Genomic DNA, 21,580 nt, shown 5'->3' with positions numbered 1-21,580 from the left:
CAAAACTCCACGTCCCACACAAACCCTATACCCGCTCCTCCACACCTGGCCACATCTCCCCTTTCCCCCACACAATATACAAGAGTAAAACTTCATTTTAAGCTATTATGCAATCACCTCTATATACACTATGCAAGCACACACACACCAGGACAAAATTTTTTTTTTGAAATAAAATATGTTATAGTAGATGCTTGGTTTTTAGTATATAGTTCGTTTTTTTTCTGGTTCCAAGATGACAAACCCCCCTCCCAAAAGGAGTACTTCTGGGGGCAAGGGGAGGGATTTCTGGTGGTACAGGTCAGGGGTTAGGGATGGGATTTTGAGTCCCAAGACTGCAACCAAGGAGCCAGGCACCTGTCAGGGTGAGGCTACCCTTGCGGCCCTCAACAGCTAACCAAAGCTTGTTAAGCAGTCCTCCAGCTGAAATAATTGCCCACCCCTGGATAAAGGGAAGCAGCTGGAGAGGTGGAGTGAACACTATGGAATGATATACTCAAGGGAGTCTGTAGCAGACCAACCTGTGCTAGATGAATTGCCTGGGTTTGAAGCTATGTCTTCACTGAATGCCAAACCTACACTAAAGGAACTTGAGCAGTGCATCAAAAAAGATTCCAAATAACAAAGCTTCAGGATCTGACTTGACCTGCTGAAATTTGGGAATGTGCAAACAAAGACTTGCTGCAAAGATTGCACGAGGTACTCCTACTCCGATAGAAGGAAGAAACTGCCTCAAGATTTCAAGGATGCTCATTTCATCCAACTTTATAAAAACAAAGGAGACAGAAGTGACTGTAATAACCACAGACGTATCTCTCGTCTCAGCATCATGGGAAAAATCTTAAGCTGTATTCTTTTACTTGGACATTAGCTGAGAGAATCTGTCCTGAGAACCAGGGTGGCTTGTGCTTGGAAAGGTCCATCATAGATACGGTCTCCTCTGTAAGACAACTACAGGACAAGTGCAGAGGAAGTGTATCCCACTATACATGGCTTTTATGGATTTAACAAAAGCTTTTGACCACTGTTAGTCAGTCAGGGCTGTACCCAGTTCCGGAGCTAGCCAAGACGAAGGTGAAGGTGATCATAAGAGTGCAGTTTTAGGTTGTACCCAGAACCAAGAGATTCCTAGCCATCCCCATTAGCTCTTGCCCTTACCTCCTCGTTGTTCCTGCTGCAGCACAGCGAGGTGATATTTCTGCCTTCTGCAAACTGCTGTATTTATATAGGCAGCCAGTGTTTTGAAATGGCTGCTGCAATCAAGCACCTGCTGGCTGCTTGACTCAACCCTTGAAGTGGCAGGCACTGCAAGTGCTCTGCCGCACCCTACAACATCTCATTACCAAGTTCTCTGACTCATTTAAAATTTTTGGGCTAGCAATAAGCCTGGAGACTGTTATCACGCACCAAGGCTCACTGGAACCAGTTTCAGATATCATCCTAGAGATGGTAGTCGTCTGGATGTTGTTGACCAGTTCTTCTACTTTGGCTCTACTGTTTGCCAGGATTGTGGATCTTGGTGCTGAGTTTGCTAGTAGAATTGACAAAGCAGCCAGAAACTTTGGTCTTTTGCAAGATAGAGCCTGAAACAATAACAAACTGTCAACTAAGGTGAAAATCCATATTTATGAGATGTGTTTTTCCAGTCTTCTATATGGCTTAGAAACATAAATGACCTACTCCAACATACCAGAAGACTAAACAGCTTTCATATCAGATGCCTGCATAAAATTCTTCAAATAAGATGGCAGGACCGGGTGACAAATGTGAAAGTGTGAATGTGCTGTACTCTGAAGTTCGCGAAGGGCCTAGAAAGAAGCAGACTGCTGCAAAGATTTTGGGGTGCTTGCAAAGATGACTTGGTATCCTCTGGAATCTCTGTGGATGATTGGGAAAGGAGTGCAGAATGCTGCTTTGGTTGGCAGAGTCGGCTTGCAGATGGAGTGAGGCGCTGCGAGGTGGACTGGATCAGGTTTTGTGATGACTGGTGTCAGAGGAGGAAAGAATTTGTGGCTCAGATTCAGAGCATTGCTAGCGCATAGGTATGCTCTGTCTGTGGGCGGGACAGTTACTTGCAGATCGGACTGGGCAATCATCAAAGAACAACCATCAAAGAACAAAGCAGAAACCATACTCTGTAAAGAACGACGGGTTCCAGTTGATTGAGCTACCTCTTGCATTATATTGTAGGTGTTAATGCTCTTCTGCATTAAGTATAAAGTTGATAAACAGAAGCTCCCCTTTAGGCAGCAGTAATCATTTAAGAATACTATAGAATACCAGAGGTGGATATTTTGTAAGATGTGAAGGGGAATTGTCTGTCAAAGAAAGGTCAGGCATACTGCTGCAGATACTCCATGCAGCAGACCCCACCTACTGCACCTTTGCTGCTCCACTTCTACCAGATGTGGGTTTGGCTAATGAGGAGGTGATGCTGCTGCACTGGTTTTGTAACTACAGGTTCCCCTTGCTTTATGTGGTAGGTGCATTCCTGAAAAACTGTGTATAACTCAGATTCGAATAAAGGGAACCCACTTTACAAGGTAACAAATAGGGATACATAGGGATACATTCCAAGATCTCAACTGCATTTGCAGTGGGTAAGTCTGCTGGCGTCGGGGCGGTGCCAAGCTCTTCCTGGCAGGAGTCTGGGCCAGGCTGCGCTCAGGGTGGGCAGCGGCGCTGGGTGGGTGGTTGGGGGGCTACAGTGAATTTTGGGGTAGCTGCAGGCTCCCCCCCAGCCTTCTTTCCAGTGCTGCCGCCGCTGCCCCCTGCTGGGAAGCGCTCGGTGCAGCCCCTGGCCCCAGCCCCAACCCAGCCCAGCCCCAGCAGTGAAGCACTTACCCCAGCCCCACTCCCTCCCTCACCAGCAGCGGGGGAGCAGATCGAGGCCCCACTCACCCCAGCCCCTGCTCCTGCCTGTGCCCTGCTCCCTCCCTCACCGCTGGGGCCTTGATCTGCCCCCCTGGCCCTTTCCCCTCTCCCCACGCTTACCTGCTGCTGATGGCATAAGAGTGAATTTACCTTGCATATAACTAATTTTGAGTATAAAAAAGATCATCGCATAAGAGCAAATTTGCATATACAGAACCTGCATAAAGCGAGGGGAACCTGTAGATGATGCTCTCAAGTAGTATAAACCCCAAATCCCAATTTACTGTCAGGCCAGAAATGCCTTGTACATCCTAAATGTTTGTCAGTAATTATTTTATTGGCCTTATATGTAGTGTGAACATAATTCATTAAAAAAATAGAAGGACTGAAATTTTTTTCTGTTTTTGCAAATAAGAGAAAATGGACAAAGAAAAAATGGGAATGGGAGTGGTTTGTAAATAATGGGGAGTCAACAAGAAGACAGAAAGACAACTTGCTTTTTAACATCCTTTTTTAAGATGTCAGAAGTACTCATTCTTTTAGGTCACTGGGGCACTGAAATTAGGTTGTGGTGATGCATTTGAACTTTGGCTGAAGCTGGCAGTGTAGGCCTCCTGTCCTGCCTGAGGAGTGTCATTGGCAATCACGCAAGTGCCTGTGTGAGAGAACAGTGGGAGTTAAAGGGAACATAGGACAGGAGGCCAAGATGTGCCTGGCAACCTCGCTGTCTTCCTTTGAAATCAAGTTCTTTGGAAGAATGAATTAAGCTAAAGGACAGTGTTGACACAAGAACTAGGGGGTATAAGGTGATGAGGAATAAAATTAGGCTGGAAATTACGAGGTTTCTAACCATTAAGAGAATGGTGTTTTGGAACAGCTTTACTATAGGAGTAGTGAGGACAAGAAAACCTAACTAATGTTAAGGTAGAGCTTGATTAGTTTGTAAAAGGATTATATAACGCAGGGCCGCAACAGCCAGGGGATTGAACTCTGACCTATGCCGTTTCTGTTTCCAGATCTATTTTCTACTTCAGACTCTCAACTGTAACCTCTTATTCCACCATCAGTCTCTCTAAGGGCACTCTGTTCCCACTGTTGAACCTGGTCAAAGTTGCATTTAAAACTGGAATACCATAGAAGCAAAACACTTTTAATATGTGCCAAAATGACTCTCCCAGGAGCATTCTCCATTTCCTTGTTTATTTATCCCACTACTACAATATGCTTTCTTCCCCAAATTATCTATCTATACAAGACTATAAGCTCCTTGGCAAAGGAACCATAAGGCTCCTCCTGTACACCTGCAGGGAGGCTGCTCTGACGCGCTGGAATCCCAGTAATCGGGTCTGCTGGAGTATGGTGATTACTGCGCTCCAGCAGACTCCAGTGTCGTGTGTATCAGTGTCCCTGCACTGAAAAATGGTGGTGGGGTGCTTTTAACTGAAGTTTGTTCAAGCTTTTGTTCAAAGTGTCCCACTGCCATTTTTCAGCACAGGGTCGCTGATGCACGTGACACTCTGGGCACTTTTAATTAGCAGGGCTCTTGGAACTGTGCCAATTAAAGCACCCCCCCGAGCATGTTTATAAATGCCCGTACTGCCTTACATTCTTAAACCATCATGCACATCATCAGCACTTTGCAGCTGTCTTTTCTCAAACCTATCTTAAGTAGAGAGATTTACACTGAAAGGGAGTACTGGACAGCTTAGTTCTCTAAAATGGAGATTTTTGTTATTTTTTCAAAGGCTGCCAATTCAGGAAATGTTTACCTGGAATTAATTTTCATTGCATTTAAATTTATTTTGTAATTCATACTTTGCCCTGCAGCATTTGTAGCCTAGAGCATCATTTTAGTATTATCAGAAAAACAATCCTGTTTTTTTCACTGTTCCCAATTGAATGAATTGTACAGAAACAGATTTGTAAAATTCCTTCAGTTTCCATTATCTAGAATTATACCAATAATACAGATAACTTACTAATAATACAGGTAACTTGTATAAAGATGATTTTTTAAGTGAAAACAGTCATTTTAACGTTTCCTTTTGGAGTAAGTTGAGATGATATGTGTTGCTTCTTTATGTCTGCAGGGAATTAAGGACTCCATCTGGGGGATCTGCACAATCTCTAAGCTGGATGCCCGGATCCAGCAGAAAAGGGAAGAGCAGAGAAAAAAGAGAGCAAGCAGTGCACTTGCCCAGAGGAGAGCACAGAGTGATGAGAAAAAGCAGGAGAAGTGAGTACATGAGCATGAGTGTCAAATGCTTGAGAATTTGCTTGTGGACTCTGTCTGCCACCTACAGAGGACAGAAAATCATTTAGAAACGTAATGATTTGGATCTCAGGTAGCAACAGACGTTGTCTGATTTCTCATTTGTGCTACCTTAAAAATTTTCACATGGCAGGGAAATCAGGGGCACAGCAAAAGGTCTCTGCCACTTTATTGCAGCAGTCATCTGTTACCTTGTGGCACTTTCCGAACTGCCCCAAACCCGCACTGTGGCGGGGGGGAAAAGTGCTTCCCTGTGCAGCGAGCCCCAGGCTGGCTGGGCAAGGAGAACACCTGATGTTCCCCTCTGCCCCAGACCCACGCTAGGTAGCAGAACACCCAGCATTGTGGGGAAAGTGGAGAAGGAGATCAGACCACCCTTTGTCCCACACCCCCAAGGGCGGGACAAGGGCCGATGTGTGTTTTACCCAGTTAATCTATTTCTAGTCTCAGAGGTCTCAAATGAGTGGCAAAAGTTTGAAATCTGCATGAAACTTGGAACAATGTAGTTGCAAAGCAGTTTTTCCTGCCATAAATGTGCATTATTTCAGTTGAGTCCAGGTAAGAGGTAATTTGAGATAGGTATGGATTTAAGGCATGTAGACTGCTACTTCTGTCTGCAAGTGTGAAAATTTTCATGCATTTGGGTAAAAATACCCAAATGAAATACCCCCAAAACATTTGGGAGAGACCCTGTTCCCCCGAGCACTACCAGGAGTAACTAGGAATAATGGCCATAAGTTGACTGAGAGTAGGTTCAGGCTGGACATCAGGAAGTGCTACTTCACTGTCAGGGCGGCTAGGATCTGGAACCAACTCCCAAGGGAAGTGGTGCTGGCTCCTACCCTGGGGGTCTTCAGAAGGAGGCTAGATAATCACCCTGCCAGGGTTGTTTGACCACAGCGTCCTTTCCTGCCTATGGCAGGGGGTCGGACTTGATGATCTGCTCAGGTCCCTTCTGACCCAACGAACTATGAAACTATGCCCATATCTTTAAGAACCTGTAACCTGAAAGCCAGTAAGTCTCTGAAATATGTTTGAAAATAGTTTACAAGTGTAACTGCATTTATTAGTGAACTTTCATTGAAATCTAAGAGTAATAGATAGAAAATTTGTTAAAGGAACTGACTGCCACGATGTCTCATTGAGGCTAACAGCTTAGTGAGATTCAGCAATTGTATATGGATAATGAGGGACACATCCTAAAGTTTAAAGGTTTATTAAGGTGATGGTTACCAGAAGCTTCTGGGATGGACCACTTGTACAGACGGGATACTGACCACATGGATTACCAGCCTGATCCAGTTTTGCAATTCTTATCTTCTCTGGCTGTTCTGTTATGGGATCTTGGAAAAAAGCTCTTCCTATACAGCTTTGCTCTCATACCTCTAATTTGATCTGCGGGCCTCTTGCAGTCCTGTGTAGAGCATGTACAACAGCAGTTATTTTCCAGTCATTCCTTTTCAAGGATCTAGGAAAACATCTGGGAAGATATCTGCTGAAGGTTAAAAGGATATCACTAAACATATTTCCACTGGAGATAAAAATAGAACCTTAGCCCCAAATTATGACAGTATTTGTCTCAATGTGCTAATTAATATTGAATTGATTTTTGCACTGAAGCAGGAGTTAACATCTTAAAATCAGTTTCAACTAACTGGTCTAAATTAATGTCTAGAGACATGTTTAGCACCTTGTGTGAGACACTTCTTTTGTCTGGAATGACTGCAGAAGTTAAAGGTCTCTGAAATTTCATGGATTGGCTATTTTGAAGGTTTTTTCCCCCTAGTGTTAGCATGTGCAAAAAAGGTTTAAATTTTAATGCGATTAAATATTCTGTCTTGAGATTACAAATATTATAACTAATAGGTATTATCGCTTTGTATTTCCACACTTGTTCTGATTTTAAATGCAACTTTAACTTTGAATTTCTGGGGTTTCTAATTCTTGTTTTTTGAGATAATTACAAGAGCCCTGTACATTCTTTTATCCAGAATTACAGCTACAAACTCTAATCCCATTTTCCACTTGTTTGGAAATTGGCATTAGTTACATGATCTTCCTGATATCCAGTCTTAATCTTCTTCCTTCTGTGGGAAATTTACTGGTATGTTTGATTGAGCATATATTACGAGTATGCACACAGATACACACCCTCTAAAATTACGGTGCTTCAGACTTCAATTCTGTTACTGGAATTCAGTTGGAATCTTACTAATGTAGTAGACAACTTGGAAATATGCATCTAAAGTATGAGAGAGAAGGAATTTCAATAATACATGATGTAGGAGGTAATTTATTTTAAAAAAGTAGTTAGACTTGTGCAAATCTCATGTATGTCTGTCTTATTGTTCTCCAGTGAACCGCGGATAGTAAGCCGAATTTTTCAGTGTTGTGCATGGAATGGAGGTGTATTTTGGGTAAGTACTTCTTTTTGTTAGTACCCAACTTAAAAATGTAAGCACTAGTTAAAACCAGTGCACTGTTTCAGTGCTTTGGTGATTTCAAGGATGGTATGTTGGCTTGGCTGCCCTGCCAAATTGGAAGGCATTATGAATTGTGAGAGAAACCAGTGAGTTTAAGTCTTGAGTTTTTATCTAAAGGGACCCTACTTAGGATATTTAAATGAGCTCTTATACGCCTTAAACAGACCAGAATGTTAACCTGGAGTCTGTTTTTTAAGTCCCTTTCTTTGTTCCAAAGTGATCATGTGGAGTCTACTCTGCTACTCCAATGACGTGAATATTACTTTTCCTCAGCTCTGTTCACCCAATAAGTGTTAATGGGTTGGTGAGGTTTTTATTTATCATTGTAGTGGCTGTTTTGCAGTTTAATTAAATTGCTTTTCTGTTTTCATCTTCCATTAGACTCTGTCGTGATATGAGAGGAATCAGTGTGGAAATATTGATAGGAAACTGTTCAATTATATATTCTGGTTGTATTTAAGTAGAGCAGCAGTTTTTTGGTGCTCTGCACTGGTGCATCATTATGTTTAATGTTTAATGCATAGCATGCAGACACTGCCATTAAGCAGAATGAAATATCTGCATGAAATTTGCCTTAAATCTGTGTTTACAGATCTCTCTGCCAATATATTAAAGTTATTGCCCCTGTCTGAGGATGGGGTATTTACATATCAGATAGAAAACAGACTTTCTGTTAGTCGTACTGAATGGTTTTGGAAATGTCAGTGAAATGAGGCAAGAGGGTGCCTTCAGACAGGTTCCTGCATGAAACAGATGCTTCCAGCATCCCATATTTAAATCTCTCTGGAATAGATTGGGTTGATGAGTAGATATAGTAGTAATAGAAATGAATATATGATCACTAGTAATAAAAACTTTTTTTGTTTTCCATGTTGTCTTTTTTCTGTAGCTTAGTCTCCTTCTGTTTTACCGAGTATTTATACCTGTACTTCAGTCAGTTACAGCACAAATAATTGGTAAGTATATAGCTTCTTTTTAAAAAATTGCTACCACAACAGCCCACCTTTGGGTAGATGATTCTCTGATATCTGCATAGTCAACAGAAGAGGCCATGCCACTATGTGCTCTTCCTCATGCCTGTCTCTGCTTTGAATTATTTTCCTCTCTTGGGGAAAAATCCGTAGAGGTTGAGCATCTACAGCTCCTATGGACTTGAGAGAGGAATGTGAATGTCTAGCACATCTCAGTATTTGGCTTAGCCATTGTAGCATGCTCTCCTTTTCCTCTTGGTTTTGTGTGCTGATGTTGCTTTATCCTTTTGAGTGAACTGACTCGCTGGTTGAGATTTTCAGTACCTAAGGAATTTCTGTGTTTGGCTTTCATTAACATTAATGGGAATTGATTATCCAGATTCCTTGGGCAGCTCTGAGAATCTTAGCTAAACTTTCTTTCCTTTTATTTTTTTGCTGTGAAAATTTGCGTGCCAATCTTGTCACATTAAGCAACATTAAACTGTGTTACAGTGAGTCTATTAACATTGTTTTGTATTAAACAGAAAACCAGGCAGATGGGTTAGTTTTGCTGCTAACAGACTGGAAAGGGGAAAGAGGTTTTTTCATGAATTCTGTTTAGTATTGAGCTAGTTGTTTTCAATCTGTGTGGGAATCTTGCTCCAACATGTAATTCTGTGTTATTTAAAAATATTTATAGTGAATCTAATCACATACTGTCCATCCTTCCCCTTATTGAGACTTAGTTTCCAAATAGTTTACAATATGTAACATAAAAATTTACACTTTGAAAGGAGTTTTTCATTGCTACACACTCTTAGGAACAAGTAACATCTAAAACTATTAGCATATCTTATTCCTGACAACTTTATATTTTGAAAGATTCCTAATTTATTAAATCATAGAGACCTTAGGGGTCATCTTGTCCAAGCCACTACATGAATGCAGGAGCACTCTTTCTAAACTATCTCTGCCCATGTAGCCTCCTTCTGAAAACCTCCACTGAAGAAGATTCTACAGCAGTGATCTCCAGCTTTTTTATGGTGAAGATCACTTTTTGGAAATAAAGGGCACCCCAGAATCTACTGTCCCCAACCTCCCAGGGCCACGTGGCAGGGGGCTCTTGCCACTGGGCACAGCCCGGCGGAGGCCCATGGGGCCTGTGCCCCTGTCCCCCCACCTGTACTCTGGGATGAGGTGGCTGCTGCTGCAGACTGCCTACTGTGCCTGGAGCACAGGGTGGGGGGGCCACAGGCCCCCAAGGTCTCCTCTGGGCTGCGCCCAGTGATGAGAGCCCCCTCCCCATGTGCTCTGGACCACAGAGACTTCCAGACTCGGCTGGGTCAGAGCCCGATGTCACATTTGTCTGGCCGCCAGGCAGGCATGGCTCAGCACAGTGAGGTGGCAGCACAGAAGTGTGGTGAGGCTCTGGCCTGGCCAGGTCTGGGACTCTCTGCAGCCCAGGTGCATGGGGAGGGGAGCTTCCATCACTGGGCACAGCCTGGCAGAGGCCTGGGAAGCCTGTGCCCACCCCCACCTATGCTCTGGGCACAGTGGTCAGGCAGCAACAGCTGCCTTGTCCCAAACACAGGTGGGAATGCTATGGGCCCACAAGGCCTCTGCCAGGTTGCGCCCAGTGGCAGGAGCCCCCACCCCATGCACCCCTGGGCTGCGGAGAGTCCCAGACCTGTCTGGGTCAGGGAGTTCCCTGCTGCTTAGCTGAGCCACGCATGCACATGACCAGCTGCAGTGGGACTCAAGGCACACAGCAGCTGCCTCTGCCACCACAGAGATAGGGAGGGAGTCCCCTGTGTCACAGGAGGCCCAGGCTCCAATCCTTCCACCACCCAGCAGGGCTGGAGCCTCACTTATCTTCCCCTGGTCCTGGCTTGGCTGCACAGTGAGTCATTCACCATGGGGACCTTGATCTGGCTCCTGCCCTTCCCTCTCCCACAGATTGACCTGCTGGGGCTGGGCGGTGGGTGTGTGCATGCAAGTGTGCCCAGCTGTCCCCCCAGCCCAGGATCTATCCAAAGAGGCTCTGGGATCTACCTGTAGATTGGGATCCCCCGGTTGGTGACCACTGTTCGCCAGTTTCCCTGGAAAGTCTCATAAATGCTTGTAAAGTGGTTAGAAGTTCAGTGAATATCTCCATGCATCTTCAGGATCCTCAAGTTCTTAAAATCATTGGAAGGAAGCCTTAATATTGAAAGCAAGTATAAAATCCAGTGTCTTAAAAAGTGAACAGATGGGAATAAGAAAATATATGAGCTTTAGGGATTGACTGCCAGTAGGAATTAGGGGCAGCTTTCTTCAGGTTACTGGAAACTGTCTGTTAGCAGTGAGTCACATGCTTCTTGGAAGAGAAGATCTCTTCCAAGGATATCAGTAAACAGTAGGCTTCTTCAGCTCTCTCTCATGTGAAAAGGAACTTCAGCACAGATCCAGAACTCCTACAAGCGGCTGGGTAACTAGTTCTGCCTTGCCTCAATATAGGCAAGGCCCCAGTGTGTTTGGGCTTGGAGAACAGTGAAAAATCACGAAGAACTCACTTTGATTAATCTGTTCCTCAGTAAGTTCTTCTCTTATATAAACGTGCACATTTGAATCTTCAGCAGTCTGTTTCAGTAATTTGCTCCTATCTGTTGTGCGGGGGGAGGATGGATTGAGTGGAATTGACTGTAATTCTTGGCAGGCTCCCCAGCACTTAAAATAGTGAATGTTAAAGACCTTCCTAGCTTCTTCACTGTCTCTTTGCCTGTCTGCCTCTCATGCTTCTCACCAGCAATTTCTTTAGTCACTGTTTCTCTTTCTCTGCTCTCCTCTGCAGTCTTTTCTCTTGCCCTCCTACTACACATCTCTGTCCACCATATATTTCATAGACATTAGGGCTGGAAGGGGTCCTGCCCCCTGCCCAAGGGGCAGGAAGTCAGCTGGTGCCAGATCACCCCAGCAAGATAAGCATCCAAGCATTTCTTAAAGGTATCCAGAGAAGGTGCTTGCACCACTTCTGGGGGGAGTCTATTCCAGATTCTGGAGACTTGGATGGTGAACAAGTTTTTCTTTATCTCCAATCTAAAACAGTCTTCCAGCAGTTTGTGATCATATTTCTTTTTTTCTGCCACTTTCTACTTTTCTCCCTTTCCATTCATGTATTCTGTCTTTTTTCATTTATCCCTTTCTTCCAGGCGCTGCATGTACTCTCACTGTCTGCATTTGTATTCTGAACTGTTCCTTTAACTGTTGCTCTTTTTTTTTTTTTTTTTCCCATGTTGGGTATACTGCTAGTGTTTTCAGAAAATAAATGTCAACCCCAAATGTTAATCTTTAATGACACAAGAAGGAACTATGTTCTTACCCATACTATGAAAAATTGAAAGCCATTGCTTTTGATGTAATGGAGTACATATTTCCTAGAATCAGCCATTGTTTCCCTATGGAAACATAGGTGCTAGGATATTTTTGGCAGTAAATAAAGATCAAGTGGGTAAAAATGGGTACAGAGGGTACAGCAGAACCTGAAGCTTTTTTTATAGGGATGGTTCACAACTCTTAGTTTGCTGCAGGTTGCCTAATTAAAAACAAATTGTTCATTCTTTCACTTCAAAGGATTCCGCTTCTCTGATCACCTGGAGAACAGTCATGGTCCACAGCTGATCAGAGAAAAATGATGACCTTTGAAATAAAAGCTGCAGCAAACAGCTGGTACACTTACACCTCTTCAGTCCTCTGCAGCTGTTTGCTGTGGCTCTTAACACAGGAAGATACTTTGCAAACCTCCATCTTCTATCCTAACCATGAAAAATATCTGGGTTCCAATGCACATTGTGGAAAATGTTGTTTTTACTGATCTCCCTTTTTTTAATAGTAAGGCAGAATATCACGTGTACAAAGGAAGCTGTTGCTAGGTATTTTTCTGTGGTAATTTTAGGTATGCAGTCTGAAATGAAGAGAATCCTATGTGCCTGTCTAATAGGGACCTGAATTATTCTTTTGAAGGTGATCCCTCATTACACGGTGATGTTTGGTCCTGGCTGGAATTTATCCTCACCTCCATTTTCAGTGCCCTTTGGGTTCTTCCTCTCTTCGTGCTCAGTAAAGTTGTCAATGCCATCTGGTTTCAGGTAGGTGAGGGTGGCAAGAAATAGAGTTAAGCTCAACTGCTAAAGCTGGAATTGATATTGAACAAGTGATGTACAGTAGTATTTGTTGGGTTAAGGGTTGGTCAGTTATGACCAGACCTGTAATGCAGCTTGCAGCCGCCTTTATTTTTAGTGTGAAGGGTAGCCACTCTAGTCGATTGCTGATAACATGTGCAGACTGCTTCTCAGTCATAAATGAGCTTTAATCTGATTTAGTCAATACAGTGGTTCTTGACCAGGGTGCCACAGCATCTTTTTGAGGGTGCCATGGGGTACTGCTATATTAGCACTATTTGAATCACACTTGCTTGTGATTCAAAAGATAAACTCCAAGGCTACATCCACACGAACATGGGCATTTACCCTGGGTGGGGTAGGGGAGGCTGGGGCCAGCACTGGGCTGGCCGAAGCAGACTTACTTGGGGTCCTAAGCGCCTCCTGGGGCTGCAGCAGTGGTGATCCTGCTGCTCAGAGCCTGGCCGGCAGCCAGAGCATGGTTCTGGCCAGCCAGGCTCCAGTTTTGGGTGACACATGCTGCTCTGTGCCACTCTGCTTTTTTTTGGACCCCTGGATATCCCAGGGGTCAAAAAAACCCAGTGCAGCGAGCAACTGAATGTGTGGTGTGTGGCGCCACAGACATGTCTGCAGCATCGCATACTGTATGGCCACGTTCATCTGGACGCAGCCAGATATTTTAAATAGGACACCAAAGTGTCAAAAACATTCTAAGCTGTTGATGTCTTTCTGCCCTCTTTACAACAGAAGAATTGCCCTATTATTTTTCAACTGAAAAAAATGAGGAAAAATAAGAGCTGGCATTTTCCAAGGAGTTCCTTTAGTCTGACAAGGGGTGCCTTGAATCTAAAAGGGTGAGAACCACTGATTCAGTGTGCAGTGGGTAGGTTCACTAACTTGTGACAAGTTGTAAGGATGGCCCATGTTGAAACATAGGTATTCCTATGGTCTATTAAGTATGATGCCATAAAAAACAGTTCTGCATGAAGGTTATTTTTCTGGATGTCCTTATTTATCACTGTCACAGTGGGGGATATTTGCAGGTGCATTGTTTTTCATGATGATGTTTATGCTGCAGACAGCTTGCTGCTTTCTGGGACAGATGACCATCACATTCAGCTCTTTTCCTCTTCCTACCTCCTTGTCCTTTTTTCTTGTCACAATTATTGTGATCATCAGTATGTTTGGAAATTGTTGCACGGAGGCAACCTGGTGCTTGATTCAGAGTGAGGACTGGGAGTCAGTCCCAGTGTGGCCCTTTGCTTTCCATGTATTTTGGCAGTATTCTGCAAGGACAGTTGCTGGAAATATCTAAATGCATAAGCTCCCCTAATTTGATACTAGCCCAGTTTCAAACCACTTTGGGCAAGTAACTTTGGGTATTACCCATAATTGTGTCTCCTTGTAATCTCTCTGTTATCAAGGTACCAGTGTATAGCGTGCAGTTCTCTCTTTAGCTTGAGGCAGAATCCTGCTTCACTTATGTGCACAAGTGGCATTTATCCAGCTGCATAGCTGCCATTTTGGGCACATATGCACAATTTGCAATCCTACTCTGTGTGCAGTCTAGCTATACAAGCTACACGACGTGGCTACTGAGCATGCATATGTGCATCCTGTAAATGTGTTCTGTGGTATTTGCCATGCTGACTGCAGATCAGTAGTGCACTCACTGGAGTTAATTTTCTTGTTAATTAGTTCCTGAAATGTGTGTGTATCTGTTTTCAGGACATCGCGGATTTGGCTTTTGAAGTTTCAGGAAGAAAGCCTCATCCCTTTCCCAGTGTCAGTAAAATCATTGCAGACATGTTGTTTAATCTTTTACTACAAGCACTCTTTCTTATCCAGGTGAGATGAGACCTGTTTGGATTCTGTATGTGAGCTAGTAGAGAATGCAGGTGCATACTTATTGACTGGATGGGCAAGCTGTGAGTAGGAGACTGGGAGTATCAATTTGCTCAGTTTCCTGTATATAATAATGTGACAGGAGGAAGGTGGGATTGGGGCGGGGGGAGGGAGGGAAATAAAACTAAAACAATGGCCCTTCCAGTCATCCAGTTCCATGTCACTGTAGGAGGAGGAAAAATGAATGGTGCTGTACAAACTCTGTAGAAAGCAAAGTCATTGTTTTTTTTCTCTTACACTTCAGGGGATGATCGTGAGCCTTTTCCCAATCGATATCATTGGTCAGTTGGTTAGCCTCCTGCACATGTCACTGCTCTACTCCCTGTATTGCTTTGAGTACCGATGGTTTAACAAAGGTGAGTGCTACCCTTGACTTTCAAGGCTAACAGGGCATGTGTTCAGCAATAGTCTGCAGGGACAGTTGTTAGAAATATTTAATTGTATGAGGTCCCTTTTATATGACAGCTCTGTTTCTATCCAGTTCCTCTAGCAAGTAACTGTTTCTCTTTTTTATGATAATGCCAGAGTATAGTATGGTGCTCTCTTAGGACAATGACTCCCTGGCATGTTTGTGGATTGTCTTTCAGAAGACTTAAATCTTGTTGAGCTGATGCTTATTGTGTTGTAAACATAAGAGGGATGTAACCAGAAGATGTTTCTTGCTTGTGATAAATGACCTTCCTGCCTGCTTCTCCACTTTTGGATTTTCAAGTGCTTCCGTATGGGGATAAATATAGGTGCTGAGACATTGCCTGGTGGTGAGTCAAGCCAGCAGGATGTAGAAACAAAATACTTACTTCAGAAGCATCTGGAAGCACTTCAGAACAGGGTTTGAGATCCCGCCATTGTGGGGATGGCATAGGTCATACAAGATGGAACAGCCATGCCACTGGTCATGCAAGAAACAGTTCAGTTGGGAGAGTAAAGCAGGGGTCAGCAATCCTCAGCATGTGTGCCAGAGCCATAGCATATGAAGGCATTTTGCTTAGCATGTGTGCCTCAGGGCAGGTGGTAGGAAAGAGGCCCAGGCTGCACTGCCACCGTAAAGATTGGGCCCCTCGTGACTTCCCTGCCACCCACCCAGAGATGCATGGTGTGCACCCAGTACTGGCCAGAGGCTGGACCAAGACTCTGCAGACCCTGGTGCAGCTGCTTGCAGCCTCCCTGCCGCCTTCTGTGAGCAGCCCGGGATCTCTGGTGGGTAGTAGGGGGATGCCCAGGGCCTGGGCTGGCTGTAGCAGGTGGCCAGGAGGTGCAAGCAGCTGCACTGTGGCCCATGGAGCCCCAGCCCAGCTCGTTACCAGCAGTGGGTGCATGTGTGCTTTGGGGCGGATTGCGGGGAAGGGGCTGTGCTGCCATAACAAGGATTGGGCCCCTTGCAGCTCCCCTCCCATCCAGCCCCAGCACGCCAACATCTTCTGAATAGAGGCTGTGGGTGTTTTTGGTACTCTGCCAAAAAAGGTTGCTGTCATTGCTGACTCCTGCAGTAAAGTATTGGCTGCAGCACTGGGTTGTTATCCATTCCTTTAGAAGGTGCTGTGGGACGATTTTCACTTGAAACACATGCCATAAATTGACAGAGGAACTTGACTTCAGCATCTTATCTGAAGTCTGGCCCTAGTGACAGCACAGCTAACTCATTTCTTTTTTGTGTTCCATTGTGGTGAGTCCAGATCCTGGCAGGATCTTTATTCCGTGTCTTCCAGATGAGAACGCAGCCTACTGTCACACAGGCATCTGTGAAATGCGCATGCCATTTCAGTCCTTTTAACCTGATCAGCATGAATTGCTATTGCTGACTTCTTGCCCAGAAGTTCTGTGATTAGATGTTTTGGTTGTGTTGCCCTGTGTGGAAATATTCTGCTGCTTGATCATTCAGGTAATAGAAGAGATTATAAACAGCAGAATGGTGTTTGAAACAGAACAGAAAGATAAGAATACAAGAATAAACATTTGCTTGAAGGGTAGATGCAATCTGTAATTTTCTGGGTGACTCCTAATTGAAAAGCCTTAAATGTAATCCTATTCTGATGTAGTTTTCAATTTTTCATGGAATTCTCAGCCAACAAACAAAACCAAGGTTCTTTCGTGTAAAGTTTCTTCAACTCCAAGATGCTGCATTTTTACTCCATGGAATTGACTCCAATAGAAACTAATCCAAAATGAGTGGAAAGAGGAAACATTTAATTTTGGAGACTTTTGAAGTCTAAATTTAGCTATAGAAAATAAACACCAGAGGAAAGCCAGACTTTCCTTTGTAATGCTAGAGCTCAAGATTAGGGACAAGCCAATGATGTCAGATAGGGCCAGCCTCGGATAGTTATTTCCACCTGGCTTTTGTTAAGTTGCCTCACTTACGTAATCTTCTCCAGCAAAGACAAGAGAAGAACAAAGGCTATATGGATCCAGTAAACTTAAATTTCTGTTCTTTTTTTTGCCGCAAAATGACAAAAGGCCTACATTATTAGACTCGGATGAACACCAGATTTTAGAGGTTTGTAAGTGAGAAGTCCCTTCTCAGAGTTTATTCCAACTTGGTACCATAGTCTGAAACTTCACCAACTGCAATTGGTACTTTTATTTAACCCAAGACTTTTCTGTTCATATCCTTATTTTAACTTTGTATTTTTACCAGGAATTGAAATGCATCAGCGGTTATCCAACATTGAGCGGAATTGGCCCTACTATTTTGGATTTGGTTTACCACTGGCTTTTCTCACTGCAATGCAGTCCTCTTATATCATCAGGTAATTCTCATTTTAGATTGGGAGCATTGGGTGATCTGTTCTTTGAGGAAATAAATGCAGAGATAACATGTTCTCCAAAGACCAACAGAAGTATATGTCTTCTCCAAAATATCCCCAGAGCTCTGTATTCTTCTCCCTTCCCCACCACCTCCATCTGTCCCTAAGTGGAAGAAGTGTCTCCACACTGACAATATAATGGCAAATAGCTCTTGCCAGCGTGTAAGTGAAAGACAATAAAACGGGGAAGTGCACTGAAAAACAAGGAAGACTTAGAATATATATATTTAAAACACTTAAGATTCAGTGCAGATTTTTCTGTAGGAAGCCATGCAATTAAAAGACCTATTCAAATCATAGTGTATTCTTGCCCCGCTAGATTGAATATAGTGGAGATAGTGGCTGGAAAAAGTTTTCATCTCTTTGCTAACCAATGTGATGACATTATTGCTGCTTGCTTTTCAGTTTCTCATCTTGTTCTGACTCTTCTGTAACTTCCTTTCTGGCTTTTGAATATGCTTACAGTTAGAGTCAGCCTTCCTGGCATGATTTCTCTTGTGCCTGTAATACAGAGCAGTAAGCAGTGCTAGCAGTGAGTGCAGCTGATTTATTATTGATGCAGATATGCTGTATCTCTGTCAGTCTTGCCTAAGGTAATGCTGACAGCAGAGGTATAAGAGGTAAACCCAATTCCGATGTCAAGCTGTGCGTGTTTCTTTTTGTACTGAGTGATTACACCCATAAAAACACTGCAGAGGATCCCAGCAGAAATTTTAAGCACACCCAGGTTCTCCCCAGAAATTGTGTTTGTTATTTATATTCTCCATGCCCATCACTCTTCTTCCACATGACTGAATAAGGCTGTAGTGAAATTTTGGTGGCTGCAGTAGTTCTTCAGTGGCTATACGTAGCCTGCCGTTTATGAATCTGTCCTGTAACGCCTATAGCAATCTCTACATAATACAAAGATACAGCATATGGAAACTACAGGTTTAGACATAATAGGTACTGTCTTGAATATGCAGGATATAATTCCCTCTTCAAGGGCAGAACAGCAGTCATCTGCATCATCTATGTGAATTCACTGGGCTTTGGTTGGCTGTTTGATTCACTGGGTTGACTGTTTGATTTCCCCGGGGTGGAAACACATTTCTTTTCATGTGCTTCCATACACTGCAGATTCCAAGAGGGTTTTCTATTGTATGGGTGGACATTTTTTGTATTGCCTTATTATGACACCAGCCTGTCGTAATTGAGACCAATGACTGAATGTGCCTTTTCCATTTTGCAGTGGCTGCCTGTTCTCCATTCTTTTCCCTCTGTTTATTATCAGCGCCAATGAAGCAAAGACACCTGGGAAAACATAGTAAGTCTTTAGTAAAGGAAACTCAGGGGTTTATTTTAACTAATGCCATGTTAGATGCAGGAAGAAGTTGCACTTGATTCAATTACCTAAAAGGGAACAAACATTATAACAGTCCTGTGTCTGGTAGATAAATACATCTGTGGGAAGGTTAGTTACATTAAGGAAAGAATGCTCATGATGAGGTTCTTTCACTAGCTTAAAATAAGAGAAATTAAACTGGAGTTTATTAGCAAGGAGGATGCTGCATTAATTTTGTGAAAGTATTTTGAAGGGAGGGTTGTGTTTCAGAATGTGGTCAGACCTTGCTACACCCTTTAGTTCTTCAGTCACATGCCTCAAGCTAAGGCTGGGGATCCCAGAACCTGGTATTCTGAAGTTACCATCAGCTCCACTTCATCTGCAGTTTCATGCTTTTGAAGCCAGACTAACTCCAGTTATGCAGACTGCTCTGTCCTCCCTGCAGAGATGCAGGATTGCCGCATCCCATTCTTGCATGCGAGGGGTGACAGCATTGTCTCCTTCAGTCTGTTAGAGTGGAATGTAGCTATGGTTCCACTAGCCTGTGCTCTGAAGGAGCATATCATCCTATAATGTACAAAAATGGACAAAAAGTATAAAAATGGACAAAAAGAACTTTGTACTGTGTTGTTGGATTAGAGTACATGCAGTGGGGGGCAGTAATGGGGAAGAGACTTGACTTGGAATGGAAGCTCATAGCATTTGTTTTCTTTCAGCCACTTCCAGCTGCGTCTCTTTTCTTTAGTGGTTTTCCTCAGCAACAGACTCTTTCACAAGACAGTTTACCTTCAGTCCACCCTGAGCAGCTCCTCGTCTGTGGACAGACTGCCCACTCCTCATCCATCCCCTGCCAAACAGAAGGCTGCTTTGGGGCACTGAACTACAACCAAAGCGGGGGCATCATCCTTGGCTGCTACATATGCCCCTGTAACCCAAGGACTGGCAGGACCCATTCTGCCAAGGGGCTTGAGCATGTCCTACCAAACACTGTCAAAAGCCCCATCTGGACATTGGTTTTTGTGTCCCATTGAAAGTGTGGATGGAAATTTTGGGGAAAGTCGGGATTTTTAACACCTTTGAGTTTTAAAAAGCCAGGTTCTCTGTGCTTGTTTTATAGAGTGTAACAGACCTGTGCCTGTACTGTTTTGTATGCTCTTTTCCTGTGCCATCTCCCCCCTATCCCAGAAAGAATGATTTTGTAATCCATATTTTGCTGTAGTTTTGTGAAGCTGATGGGAGTCTCTACAGTAGGTTGCCCAACTGTTGGGTTCCTCAATGATCATCATCATTTGTATACTGTAACTCAGGTCAGGGTTTTGTAATTCCTGCTGTGCTGAAAAGCAGAATTGGAAGACAAACTAGATCATGCTGATCTAGGGGCAAGATAAGTCTATACAGAGAGGGGACTCTCCCTTCCTGCACTATCTAATGAGCTTCATTCAAGCTCTTTCTGTTGTCTGGCAAATTTGGGTCTGTTGTCAATACAAGACCTGGACAAGTGCCACCTTTCAGCATCCAGTATGTATACTGGAGGGCATGACTTTTACAGAAATGAAGCAAATTCCTCACCTAAACAGCAGAATGTTGGGTTTTGGTTTTTTTTAATAAAAACAAAAATCTTGTTTTGGAGCTGGTGAAAGCTCCTTCTGAAACTTCAAAGGGAATTCAGAACTAAGGTCAGGGGCTGAAATGGGAACTGACTGAAATGTGTTAAATCTGTGCTTGGGTTATGAGGTTTTATGTAATTTTTTTTGTCTCAGCAATTAGATGCTTCTAAAAATTAGTGTCTGCCAGTTTTCCATGGAGGCACCATGCAGACTGGTGGTATATAAAAGAGATAAAATTATGAGATTACAAACTGTATCCAGATAACACAAGGCAGAATTATCGATTTTTACTGGATTTGTCGGAGAACGCAGACCTGCACCGGGCCACTGCCCTGCTTAACTTAGTGTATGTCTTGGAGGGAAGAGAGCGTGTTGAAGTTAACAAGAAAAGCTCCAGTATACTATTTATATTGCAATTGTTGTCCCAGTGTACCTGGAATGGTGTTAGCAGAAGTACACCTCTAAATGGTTGTGATTGCAGTGAAACTGCTTTGTCAGCTCAGGATATGTGAACTCATATATATGTGTGTAAGTCTGTGTGTGTCTGTGTGTATATATACTCTGTGTATACACAAAGAGAGAGCAATCGGTCCTGATTCTAGACAGTGTTCTTCATGCATGTAAAATTTCTGTAGGGCAGAACAGTCTATGACATTCAAAAAGCCCTTTGGTTTTTCAGAACTGAGGTCGGTCAACAGATACACTTTTCTCTAGTATTTTCACACTGAAATATTAAATGAAAAAAGTCAAAATTTGCATTGATTCTGTCTGAGTGCTCAAGCTTATTCTAACAGTAGAAGGCTAATTTTACTAAAGATGAGTCATAATTAAGAACTACATAAATAGCAATCTGTGGACTTTTAAGGTTTTGCTGGATGGCGGAAGGGGAGGTGAGGGCTATGGTGGAGACTTGACAAAATATTTGATACAGCTTGAGACATGAGATACAGATTTTGTATTACCCGTAAAGTTCATGAAGTAATCTAAAATGAATCTTTCAGTTTGCTACAAAGCATCCTTAGAGTTGTACTAACAACAGCCACTTTGGAATACATATTTTCTTCTAGCAAGCCACAGGGAAGAGAAGGGTAAGATTCATAGTAAAATATTTAATACACAAGCATTTTAAAAAGGACTGTATAAAATCAAAATCATGTTGTAAAACCTCACAAAACTGTTTGAAGTTAGTGCAAGCACTTCAAAG

General features: G+C 43.2%; 1 protein-coding gene across 2 annotated transcripts in view; it reads left to right on the top strand.

Annotated features, from left to right (window-relative positions):
- Positions 1-21,138, top strand: part of EI24 (EI24 autophagy associated transmembrane protein) — a 37,987-nt gene extending 16,849 nt beyond the window's left edge. For both annotated transcript variants that reach the window (XM_090027345.1, XM_090027346.1), the window contains exons 3-11: positions 4,965-5,110; positions 7,503-7,563; positions 8,519-8,585; positions 12,579-12,703; positions 14,465-14,584; positions 14,886-14,997; positions 17,277-17,388; positions 18,677-18,751; positions 19,486-21,138. In XM_090027345.1, the coding sequence (XP_089883471.1) occupies positions 4,965-5,110; positions 7,503-7,563; positions 8,519-8,585; positions 12,579-12,703; positions 14,465-14,584; positions 14,886-14,997; positions 17,277-17,388; positions 18,677-18,751; positions 19,486-19,648 (981 nt within the window). In that variant the 3' untranslated portion in view covers positions 19,649-21,138. The remainder of the gene's footprint in view (positions 1-4,964; positions 5,111-7,502; positions 7,564-8,518; positions 8,586-12,578; positions 12,704-14,464; positions 14,585-14,885; positions 14,998-17,276; positions 17,389-18,676; positions 18,752-19,485) is intronic.
- Positions 21,139-21,580: the final 442 nt, after the last annotated feature.

Source organism: Crocodylus siamensis, chromosome 14, assembly GCF_052110815.1.
Source record: "Crocodylus siamensis isolate JL-2025a chromosome 14, ASM5211081v1, whole genome shotgun sequence".
Taxonomy (NCBI): domain Eukaryota; kingdom Metazoa; phylum Chordata; order Crocodylia; family Crocodylidae; genus Crocodylus; species Crocodylus siamensis.
The sequence above is the reverse complement of the archived record's forward strand: the minus strand, read 5'-3'. Positions and strand labels throughout refer to the sequence as shown.